The sequence below is a fragment of the Bacillus rossius genome, chromosome 18, assembly GCF_032445375.1.
Source record: "Bacillus rossius redtenbacheri isolate Brsri chromosome 18, Brsri_v3, whole genome shotgun sequence".
Lineage (NCBI taxonomy): Eukaryota > Metazoa > Arthropoda > Insecta > Phasmatodea > Bacillidae > Bacillus > Bacillus rossius.
In genome coordinates, this window is record NC_086345.1 from 30,182,212 (window position 1) to 30,195,276 (window position 13,065).

The window sequence follows — 13,065 nt, forward strand, 5'->3', positions numbered from 1 at the left end:
CCCAGATTTTTTTTTTCTCATTTGTCAAAAGTCGATGTTAGTGGCGTAAGGTAACTATATGTTAACTACTGGTGTAACCATATTATAAAATCTACAGTCGCTCAGGTGAAATAATTAGAGATTCCATCCCTGGCTGTTGTATTCCGGAATCTGTTCATTTATACAAAACTATATCAATGGAAATTATATTAGAGATATTTTATGTCGATGTGCTTCTTCATGCCCTTAATCTAGATGAATAATTTTTGCTCACACTAATAGCAAAACAATTTAGGAAAATATGCAAAACACTTATACTTGAGTACTAGAGACCGGAAACATTCGCGGGTTCAATTACCTCCAGGATAGACTCCAATATCCTTTACACACTCGGCCAAACGCCAACTGTTCATTGGCTGCTGACTTGTAAGTCGTCTCGACTGGGTGGCCTGTGATTCGACACTTCTACGAGTGAGGGTCTCTAATTGGCCCTCAGTCCTCCAGATTAACAGTGGACCAATGACAGAAGCAGCACTAAGGTACAATTATTTGAATTTTAGCATAACACGAAAAATGAACCCGCGAATTTTTCAGGTCTCTATTGAGTACTATATATACGACCCTGGGCTTACCGCTGTTTCCAACGGACAACATATTAAAGCGAGTTGTTTCACATTGTCTGTGGTCTCATCAATGAAAGAAACCTCTTGTAAATAAATGATTCTGAAGTGTTCAGATTGTATAGTAAGGATACTAGTCCTATCCTGCCCGTGCATAGCGAGGGTGTGCAGTGGTAACGCACTGGCCTGCAAGCACTGTTCGCTCTCCGGACTGCGGCCGGTGGCAGAAAAGAGAGAGAGAGAGAGAGAGAGAGAGAGAGAGAGAGAGAGGAACATCGCACGATATTCTCCTCGTGACCGCACAACAAGCAAAGTCGAGGAACAACTCCGCGTTTTTGTTGACGGCGCGCGGCAGCCAGCTCCATGCAAAAAAAAAAAAAGAAAAAAAAAATTCCGCCGTTAAAAGTTAAACGAAAGGGGAGCAGAAAAAAGTCGCGTGAAATGTTAACGAAGTGAAGTCGGAGAGGCAGAGACTAGCCGAGATGTAGAAGAAGGAGGGGGGAAGCGATTTAATTAAAGGGCCGCGCAGCGCGGATGGTTAAGGGGGGAGAGGGTAGTGCCACGAGAGCCAATCACGAGCCAGTGTTTGCACTCGGCGTCGCGTGGCGATAAAAAAAGGGGGGCCTTTTCTTCCCTTTCCTTTCGGCTTTCCGCCGTGTCCCAAGGACGGGAGCTAACCTCGTTCTGCAAGCGCAGTCTGGACTTGTGGGGACTTGAGGGGAGGACTTGGCGTTAAGGCCGCAGCCAGACACAACCACTCGCGCTTACAGCTGTTTCTTCGAGACTGATGGCGGAGTCCAGTCTCCACACCGAAGGGCTTACTTTATAAGCGCAGGAGGACATGACTGTGAAGGAACACTCGCAGGGTTAGACATTGTTAGGTTATTGTTCAACAAAGGATCGAATAAATATATATATATATTTTTAAGATTTTTAAAAATTTTCATGATTTTGTAGTTTAAAAATTACGAATTTTCAATATGGCGGACAAATTTCAAAATGGCGGGATTATTTTTTATATTAAAATTTTTATTATATTTAATTTTAAAGATATTTTTTCCCCGATTTCATACCACAAAGATTGCGGAATTTCAAGATGGAGGCCGCTGAAACTGCTTCGCTACTCATTAATTCATCTTATAATCGTATTTCATCACCAGAAAACTGTATCGAAGTACACCCATCATATAAATCATGTGTCACAAACCTGCAATAATGCTTCAAGCTCTAATTAATAAGGAAGCTAATGTTTTTGTCACGCACAGTGCCGCATATGCCGACACACGTTACGCAGAAGCCTAAAATATACAGCCTGCGCTCTGTTAGAAATTACAGTAAATTTACGTACTTCGAAGAATTTAACTGAAGTAAACGAAGAGTTCTAATAACTGGATCTTCATAGAAACTACGCCGTATTTCGACGCCAGAGTTGTGTGTGTCGTTCCAAACAAACACATGGACTAAACAAGTGTGTTATTACTGTAGACAACAAGTTTTTGAATTTTTTTTTTGGTTAATATACCAATAATATTCTTTTGGATTCACGTTCAAAGTAAGTGAACACAGCGTCTGTAAATTTATGAAGATCCCTGGACAATTTGTAACCAGCGTTTTTTTCGTAAATTAGAGATGAGAATTTTTAAAAGTACATTTTTTTTCTCTTTTAAACACTCGTATAAGCATTAAATATGCCATAAGAGGCAAGGGTTATAATTTGAATTTCCCGCCACATTGGGAAACAATTCTCGCGAGGAAGAGCTAGCTCACGTTATCGCCACATGTGCCAGTGTTGAACAGGCCGAGTGTGAACTGTATAGAATTTGATTGGATTCCTAGGACTGTAAGCGAACATTTTTTTGTCCTCAGTTTTTTATTCACTTGTATTGTCGTGCTTTTTGTGATTATTGTTTACTCATGCAGGTTATTGGAACACATACATTTAAATTCATGCAGCAGCAACAGCCTATGTAACACAGTTCAAATAAATAACTTATGCGGTAAATTACCTTGTCAAATAGCTGGCGCCATTTCTGAAAAAAAAAGAGAAAAATAATTATGCATTAGTATTACAGTTTTGAACGTTAGGTACAAAATACAAGTTATCGTGTTCATGAAAACCTATCACACGGGCAAATTAGATTGTTTATATTATTATTTAAATCAGCATTGGCATAAACTGTAAACACACAGGTAGTTATTTTAAATTTGAGTTATTTTAAAAATAAAAAGCACATACATTTAAATTAAAATTTAATGAAATAAGTGACCAATCATACACACTTTACCTACACTCCTAGACTCTTCCTGTACATTCCCATACTCTTTATTTACACTCCTACACTCGTACACAATTTACTCTTCCCCTGCACTCCTGCACTCCTGTCGCAGATGGCAGCACCGTGGTTACACGTTTCCGTTCCATGCGACTTCCGTCACATTCATGAAATTTCTCCTATCAAATGCCGTATTCTGAGAGCTAGGATGATACACACATAAAAAAAGATAACTCTTGATCTTCAGATCACTTCATCTCCGTCATCGCGAATTTAAGCAATGTACCTATCGGTACGAAAACGAAACCAAACACCACTGTTCTGTGCCACGCTGTCACCAGACAGGGCCTACGATACGCTCATTGTGCTCCAAGTATTCCGTCTGTGCCAACGTACCAATGCCATTCACTTTCAGAGCTGATTTATAAGTAATTTTTAATTATGTGACTGGTGAACAAACTGTAATTATTCTAACTCGTACAACATTTTAATGTTAAGGACACCACATAACAATTATTATTTAAATAAATATGCGAATCAACAAGTGTTACACCGTCAGGTTGGAGCCCTTGTGTTTTTTATTATTATTTACATGGCGCTAGTTAAAACATCGTTGTGTTGTGTATATTCCCGTCTAATACGTATATTTGAAATATTAAATAATACACGTAACTTTTAAATAATGCGTTAGCTCCAGAATGTGAAGGAATCGGGTGGCCTCCGGTAAACGTGTGTGTTTAAATACCTACATTCATGTTAATTGTTTGAATGTACCAGTGATCCTTGAAGGCAGGCAGGACTTTCACGTCACTGGAAGATCATGACACGTGAAAAGTCACAGGAACAAGGTGCAGGAAGGGTTTACAAACTCGGAGGAGGAAGCAAGAGTTAGGAGTGTGCAAGAGCTATTACAAACACTCTCTTCTTCATTGGTGTAACGTAAATAAATGTCCCCTTAACATATCTTTGGGAGACTGGTGGACCTTTTTAGTTTCAGATGTGAAAGAATAACCAATGCGATTTCGTCTACATATAAGTGCACGAGGCGACTTCGAAAGCATGGGGCTTAATGGAGGGGACTAGTGCAGCGCTCTGGTGGATTTGAAATGAATGAGGGGGCACTGCTTGTGGTGTGAGGCGCCGGCTGGCAGGCGTTTAGCGGGCGTTCAGGGGAAATATTATCTTTGAAAGATTTGTGCAATGGGAGTGCATGACTTGATGTAAGCTTTTGGACATACGCCATTGCTTAGCACACGTATGTCTGCAGAAGAAAACTACAAAAAAAAAAGACAAAAAAAACAGTCGCACCTGTGTTTCCGTACCATGTGCGTCTCTGCCTGAGGACGGGAGCAGATAGCAGTTCCCGAAACGTCGCTTGTTTCTGTTTTAGAAAACTGTTGTGTTTGTTTCGTCTTTTCGTTTGGTCGTGTTTTTGTCTCGTTTTGACTGTTGTGCTGAATTTTTTTGGGTTCAATATTTTTGTGCTGTCATCATTTGTGTTTTTTTTTTTTGTTTTTGGAAAACTTTTGTGTTTGTTTCGTCTTTTCGTTTTGCTGTGTTTTTGTCTCGTTTCAACTGTTGTGCTGAATTTTTTTGGTTCGGTATTTTTGTGCTGTCATGATTTGTGGGGTTTTTTTTCGTTCTGTTAGTCCATTTTTCTTTGTTTTTCTTTGTTTGTTGACCATATTCCTGTTGTGGAGTATTGTGTGGCGTTAAATCCTGACAACAGCAAATTTTTGCTTAATTTGTGTTTTTTGTCATTTGTGTTTTTTTTTTTTTTTGTAGTTTTCTTCCACAGACATACATGTGCTAAGCAATGGTGTATGTCCAAAAGCTTACACCAAGTCACCCAGGGGAAATAACTCGCAAATCCGCCACGAGCGGGCAGAGGCGGTACTTTCCAAGACCAATGGGTGTCCTTGGCTTCAGCCGGGGTCAGTGGCCGGTCAGTGTCCTGGGCATGGTTCCCTGGGCATGGTTCCCTGGAAAGGCAGTATAGGGAGGGGGGGAGGTAGAAACTGCATGACGGTGGGAAATTAAGAGGCCACTCCAGTGTTTCAGGGGCACTACGCAACCCGCGTTAACCTCATAAGATTCAATGATATTTTCATTTTGCTTATAACTTATTAACTAATATAGATTTCGAAATGATGCTTGCTTGATATGTAAGACAACGATGCACTTATCAAAGCCCCTTTCTTCAAAAACGTGCATAAATTATGGTTCAAACCTAGACAATACACTTATGCATATTAGTAAAGATTATAATTAAACCATAATTTATGCACGTTTTTGAAGAAAGGGGCTTTGATAAGAGCATCGTTGTCTTACATATCAAGCAAGCATAATTTCGAAATCTATATTAGTTAATAAGTTATAAGCAAAATGAAAATAGCATTGAATGTTATGAGGTTAACGCGGGTTGCGTAGTGCCCCTGAAACACTGAGACGTGCCGATACGTCGAGAAGGGCGCGCCTCTAGGCTGCTTGCCTCAGGAGAGCGCCGAGAGATAAGGCGTCTCGATCACGGCTCGGAGGAGAATTACAGGCGACGGGCGTGCGTCAAAGCGGGGATAACACGAGCGCACCTGCCGGCTCGCAAAGACTGGGCAAAATAATCAGACCTGGGGCTGGGAATCGGTTGGGGAGAACTGGCCTGACAAAGATAAAATGGGAGTTTAAGTTTTATCTGCACGGGTCTGAAAATCGTACAGGTGCTGCTGCGTAGTGTTTCACTTATGAACAACTTGCAGAACTGTTACGACCCATCAATCTCCGGGACACGAAGTACGCTGCAAATTCTTTCTATAATTGCACGTGATATCGTAATTTATTGCAGTGTCCTATTGATTAATTATATCATCATTACTGAGAATAGTTTATCGGAAGGGAAAAAAAATATGTGTTTCAGTGGTCATGTGAATAATGTCAAGGAAAAAAAAAGAGAGGCGACTTTTCTGTTTTAAAAGCAGAAGTTATTCGGCAAATGTATTTTGGTCTTTCATCCTACCAAGTAACTCGTGAGTTAAATAGGTAATTAATGTACAGAAAGCGAAAGAATTTTTAAGTTTTATCTGCAAAATTACTGGTAAAATGAATGTTTCAAAAATTCAAATTCAAAATATGTGTTCCAAAAATGCTGATTGGCGGCACAGAGCTGAAAGGAGCGTGCAGGAGATGCAAGGAGGTCGCACGAGCTACTCACGTCGTTGAGCAGCTCCCGCCGTAGCTCGGACTCGTCCAGCTCTGACTCGTCCTGCTCCGGCTCGGGCAAGGGCTCTGCCTGCTGCATGGCGCGGCGGGGTCCCGCTGCCAGCGCGGCCCAGGACAGCCGCATGTCGCCGCTCAGCGCCCCCTGCCCGCGGCCCCTGCAACACCGGCACAGCTGCGTGTCGCGGGCCGCTTGCCTGCCGGTTCGCCATCACCTTTGAATATATATACCGTATAGAAGTCGCCAGCCCAGGTTAACATTTCTAATACGGTTTTGAGGTAGTTGGTTAATTCACCGTCCGCAATCGCCACTATCTCTAGGGCATCGACTTGTGGTGGTCCCTAGCGGACAAGTGTCGAACTCTTCAAACACCCCTTCCCCCTCCCGTTGAACGACCTTGAGCTGCAGTGTTTGATAGGTGGGGGGTGCGGGGAATGACAGCGGGCGACACTGCTGCGCTCTAACGTGTAAATAACAACTAAGACGATACAGGGCGTTACGGCAGCGCACTGCAGCGGTGAAGTTCCCAAGCTGCTCATCATACGCTCCTGAAACACGTAGAGTAAATCCTATCCACTCGCGACTTCTATACAGTATATATATTCAAAGCCATCACGCAGCGCGGCTCGAGTTTCGACGGAGCGGGGAAACACCACCGCGAGACAGCGCGAGACGTGTGTTCTTCCGACCTCTCGGCCGGCGTTGCTCACGTGTCCCCATCCCGATGTGCGCCCTTGAAGGGTAGTGTGGGAGTATCTTCCAGTTCTTTCCTTTAAGAACATTCCAGACCTTTTTTAAAATATACAGAACTGCAAGGGATCGCTCCCTATTTGTTTGATCGGGAGGGTATTAGAGCTTCGGCTGGGACCACCAACCCAGCACAGTCGCCGCCTCAGCCCCTCTACCGCGCTCAGCTGACCAGACAGTTGGCTGTGTCCTGAGCCCTGAGACTTTATCAGCACTGCGTGAGACAGCGCGAGACAGCGCGAGACACCGCGAGACACCGCGAGACACCGTGAGACAGCGTGGGTGCTCGTGTCCAGCCCTCAGGAGACGGCAGGTTGGGCGCAGAAACAGCCGCCAGCAACACGGAGGCCATTTTGTTCACATGTTATATTAATAATAATTTATGTACCATTTTTTTACACTTTGTTAACAATATTCACTTAATTAACCTGGAAATTTAGCTCTCAAGAAAGCAAGCTTGTATGTGAGTGCATATAGTCACTTCAAATTACAAATTACATGCGGTATTTTGACGATTGTAAACATTTGTAAATGTATAATAACTGAGAAATAAATATATAAAATATAACCTAAGAAACTTTACATTAGTTATATAAAGATGAAAGTTAAAAAGAGCGTATCCTCGACTGCAACGGTGGGATGGACGGTAGCCACCTACTAGCGAGGTATTGGAGGTGACATACCATCGACATGGTCGATATAATCACCATCATCATCATGGATAACACATCGAGTTTAAACTTACTTGGAAAATTCCACAAATTATAATCGTTAATCAAAAAAAAAGGCTAATGATTGAATGTGATATGAATATTTTATTGAAATGATAATCATTTATAAACAATCAACCATGGTTAAATTTGATCATAATGTAACACAAAAACTGTGAAGAAACATATTTTTTTAGGAATATACTTGGCTTTTGAAAATTAACTCCGTATCTAATGCAGGGCTTTATCACAACTCTGATTCTTGGGGTTTGGCGAGGAATAGTTTAAAAATTAATTTATATTTTATAATTATCCTGTTCTCTTACTTTTCCAGCTCATGCATCTACATACACCTTCTCATGCTGTTACGTAACGACCCCCCCCCCCCCCCCCCCGTAACAATTAAAACCTTTAATAATCAATTTATATATGTGTGGGGTAGGGGTAACAGGGGTTATAGCCTTTGGTACGATTCCTGTTCTGATCGGAGATTTTTCACTTGTGAACTATTTCCTTCCAGCCTCCAAAGTTTCACAGCCCTCTTAGTTCTGCTTCCGTCACGCGACTGTCATGTCCAGTGCAATACTGGCCACCCCATTATTTATATATATATATATATGTATACACAAGATCTACTGTATTCTATAATTCTCTAAAAAAAAAAAAAAAAAAATGTAATTACTTAGGATGCCTTTGATTTCAGACGTATGAATCAAAAGTGTAATCTTCTGTTTGATTGGTAGCCCCAGGCCAACTGCTATTCCTGAAATGTGACGGTATTGGATTCCTGTTTTAATTTCGCCCGCGGATCTCGCATTTATGTAAATATAACGTTTTTTATTTGATGTTTGCCCTCCACTCCTGCATCGACACTGTAATGTGGCGAGGTATGAATAATCAGTTGCGCGAGACCCGATATTGGATTTTTGAAACTTTTTTTGGTGTAAAATGTTTATTAACCTGTAGGTATCTTATACAGATTCACCGCGTACCAGTCACTAGCACGGCTAGCTCCTATGGGACTGTCGAACTCACGTAGTCAATGAGTCAACTAGAATTTTGGAATTTTTCCCGAATTTCTAGCTAAATAATTACATTTCCAAAATGACGATCATAATGGCTTACTGGAGAATGATATATGAGGAGTCTAAGCTGCTTTTAGGATTTTGAACATTATTAATGAATCAGTGTATTTTTTACATAAAATATTTTTTTTCCATCATCCAGGGATCGAGCCAGGGGCAGGAATCTATATAATCAATCAGTAATGTATTTAAAAAATTCATTAATTTAATTAAATTTTTTTCCATAAATTTTAAAATTTTCTCCGAATTTCTAGCATAAAAATTACGGATTTTCAAGATGGCGGGCCGTAGCGAAAACTGCAACGGCGACGGTCATAGTTCAAAATGGCGGAATTCAGAATGGTGGATGATTCGAGAAAACAAAATGGCGGAGTTCAAAATGGCGGGAGTACTGAGACTCGCTCACGTGTTCCCCCCCCCCCCCCCCCCCCCCCCCGTTAATTTACACTGCCTCTGCATGGAGCTCGAAGATGGCACAGGTGTGGCAGGAGGTGTGTGTGTGTGTGGGGGGGGGGGGGAGGGGGGGCGTTGCCCGTGCGAGACGCGACAAGTCTCCGTCCCGGGAGGCCGTCACGAACCCAACAAGGACCACGAGTGCCAACCTTACAAACCCGCAGCATCGCGGGTCCATCTTGCCTTGACGAGGAACCAACAAGAGCACTCACTGTCATTCCTAGAGACCGGAAAAATTCGCGAATTCATTTCGTGATATACTAGAATCCAAACAACTAAAACCTTTAAATTGCTTCTGTGATTGGCTCACAGTTTATCTGAAGGACATTGAGCCAATGATGAAACCTTCAACCAGAAGTATCGAATCACAAGCATCTCAGTTGACATGTCTCACGAGTCAATAGCCAACCAGCAGCCTGCTTATGTAGGGGATTGCGAAGTCTAGCCTAGAGGTCACTGAAAGTGCGAATTTTTCCAGTCTCTTGTCATTCCACACGCGCACGTTAGCTCTCGCGCCATCGTCGTTGCTCGCGACTGTTGATGCGGCTTATAGTGTCGGCCGAAACGTCGGAGGGTCTTTCTTTGAAACTTGACGCTGATGGAAAAAAGAACCACACCAACCAAGCAATCTCATTGTTGGATTTGTTCAGCATGATCAAGGCTGCGAACTATTTCAGCAACACTTTCCAAGGGAAAAAGAAAGCAGCTTTGTAAAGTAATATGGCACAAAAAATTGTGCTCGTATAGTGAATATATCTGTCAGTGTTGACAAAAAAAAAATATTTTCAAATCGGAAGAGATTTTATTGTCTGCAACCATTTTCATTCGACTTTTAAAATATAAAAATAAAAACTTGAGACATGATTTTTACTTCGATTTTCTGCAAGAGTAATTGCTTACGGTTTTTGTGGCTTTCCGTCATTTTTATGGACACGTTTTATTTATTAAATATGACTTGAAACCTGAAACTATGCAGTGCGTTTTAGTAAAAATCCACAATACAATTTATTTTTTTACGGTTTGAGCCCTCTATTAAGTCATGTTTTATACATTTTCCACTGTACTACAAGTTGCGCGGCTAAATAGTACTTGAAAGTGCAATTACGATTCGGATATATTTCCCTTTTTTTAACAACCTGTGCTCTGTGCGATAAAAAATTACTCTTTATTTTAATGACAAAGAACAATTCGTGTTCCCCCCCCCCCCCCCCCCCCCCCTTCCCGCCCCGACCCATTCCTAACCAAACACGAACCTAGCGAGATGTGTTTTGAAGTCCCTCAAAAATTCATTTCTCATGCGAGAACATTTTTGCGTAATAACACGTTTTAAATATTCAAGAGCCCTGAAAAATATCTCATGTATATTTTAAACCTCATTCCGACTGGCGACTGGCGGTGAACTACCAAACATTTCTCTTTATTGCTGCTTCATTGCTTGGCGCGAAATGCAACGACGCCGTTGTCATTTCTGTTTGCGCTTTTGCAGTCTAAAACTGAATACGTTATTTCAATCAGTGACACACTTTTCACTGAAACTACGGCTGCCAATCTTCTTCCGACTGACGTATCAATGGAATACACCGACAATCAGTAGCAGTAGCTAGATAATCGAATATTAAAAATCTTGATTTTTATCTTTCTTTTATTATGCTTATTAATAGAGACCGGAAAAATTCGCGGGTTCAATGACCTTTAGGATAGACTCCAATATCCTCTACACACTCGGGCAAATGCCAACTGTTCATTGGCTGCTGACTTGTGAGTCGTCACGACTGGGTAGCCTGTGATTCGACACTTAATTGGACCTCAGTCCTCCAGATTAACAGTGGACCAATGGCAGAAGCAGCACTAAGGTATAATTATTTGAATTTTAGCATAGCACGTAATGAACCCGCGAATTTTTCAGGTCTCTGCTCACAAGTCAGCAGCCAATGAACAGTTGGCATCTGCCCGAGTGTGTAGAGGATATTGGAGTCTACCCTGGAGGTCATCGAACCCGCGAGCCACAGGTCTGTCCTGAGCAGAAGGGTAGAGCTCCTCCCCCCATCACCCCCCTGCTCCTGGTCTCATCACACGGCCGACGTCACAGCTAACTGGCCGCTTCCCCAGGCTCTTCCCCCCTCGCCCTGGTCAGGACAGAGTGGTTCGTCAGCATTTCAAGTAGGCACCAGTTGTAGTTAACGACCACTTTGTACCGATACTGTTCATGGAACCTTTGAATATATATACTGTATAGAAGTCGCCAGCCCAGGTTAAAATTTCTAATACGGTTTTGAGGTAGTTGGTTAATTCACCGCCGCAATCGCCACCATCTCTAGGGCATCGACTTGTGGTGGTCCCTAGCGGACAAGTGTCCAACTCTTCAAACACCCCTTTCCCCCTCCCGTTGAACGACCTTGAGCTGCAGTGAATGATAGATTGGGAGGGTGCGGGGAATGACAGCGGATGACAGTGCTGCGCTCTAACGTGTAAATAACAACCTAAGACGATACAGAGCGTTACGGCAGCGCACTGCAGCGGTGAAGTTCCCAAGCTGCTCATCATACGCTTCTGAAAAACGTAGAGTAAATCCTATCCACTCGCGACTTCTATACAGTATATATATTCAAAGATGGAACTGGAAGTCGGTGCAGTATCTGCTGTATCTTGCAGCGACGATACCCAGGTTAGGACTGTGTTTGTCAGCGGCCTCATTAACATTACCATTTAACTTTATAATTATCTGAAAACACCGCCTGACCACTCCCCGCAACAGGGTCTGTGCCCAAAGCAAACATACAAGCAGATCACTGGCAAATAGGTCAAAATAGGACACGTGACATTAGTAAACAGAATTTCAACTCACTAAAAAGGTTATTAAACAATTAATAGAAATAATAAGATACAAACAAATTATGCGAAAAACAATCCAATGGCGACAAGTTAATATTAATTTTACAATGGATTTATAAAAAAAAAATACCAACTAACATTTAACCACACGCGCGAGACACAAAGAAATAATACAATTATAAAGTTATTTGTTTACCTTTCCACACAGAAGCAAACTGAAATATTCTGCCAATTATAACAAAAAAAATTGTATAACTTTAATAGGTACAAAGTATTTAGACACTTAAAAGTAGATACCTTCAAAATATTTATTGAAAACGTTCGTAGATACAACGTAATTTGGGGAGCTTAAAAAAATAATTGGTTGTCTGTTAAGTCGGTTTACGGACAATAGTTTAACGCGACAACGTCATAAAAAACATTGATGAAATTATTGCATATATTTATGAATAAAATTGAATCATTTTTATTGAATTATCACTATTTTGTATGGATACAAAGAAGGAGTGAAATTAAATCTACAATTTAATTGATAAATTTACTTTTATTTTCACTCATTAATTCAAATATGTTTATTACTTTAACGAAGAGATTATTTTATCTTTAACTTTTATACATGTTTGCTATTTAACTTCTTCCAATCTGTGTTATTCTGTTAAGGATAGGACGATGATAAGAAAAGTAGGAAACGAGTGGGAGTGTTTCAAGTTTAATGTGCCTCGAAAAAGTCAAATCGATGGTTGTTCCAATCGAGTGGAAGAGAGATAGATGCGGCGCAAGCGTACAATGAGCGTAACGGGACAATGTGTGTAACGGGACACTTTTTCGTGCGTGCAGCCGGCGTTCATCGATTTATTAGACGTCACGTCAAAATCGAAGCAAAACAATCCGGAACGTTGCCAGATGGTGACCGGACAATTTTATCTTCTGAACACCGCGGACATAAAATTTACAAAATGATTTCTTACGGTCAAAAATAAAAAAATAAAAATAAAAAAGGGCGTTGTCTGTAAAGTCGGTTTACGGACAATAATTTTACGTGATAACGTCATAAGAAAACATTGATGAAAAATTGCATACTTTTTAATTTTCAAATATTATTTACAGTTTTTGCAAATTTTATTTAAATAATTTGTTTAAATATAATCACGAACA

At 41.2% G+C, this 13,065-nt stretch overlaps 1 protein-coding gene across 1 annotated transcript in view; it reads right to left on the reverse strand.

Annotated features, from left to right (window-relative positions):
* LOC134541471 (protein rhomboid) overlaps positions 1 to 13,065 on the reverse strand; it is a 219,627-nt gene that overhangs the window by 175,956 nt on the left and 30,606 nt on the right. The window contains exons 2-3 of the mRNA XM_063384957.1: positions 6,078 to 6,240; positions 2,606 to 2,629 (exon numbers count right to left, since the gene is read on the reverse strand). Of these exons, the coding sequence (XP_063241027.1) occupies positions 2,606 to 2,629; positions 6,078 to 6,209 (156 nt within the window). The 5' untranslated portion in view covers positions 6,210 to 6,240. The remainder of the gene's footprint in view (positions 1 to 2,605; positions 2,630 to 6,077; positions 6,241 to 13,065) is intronic.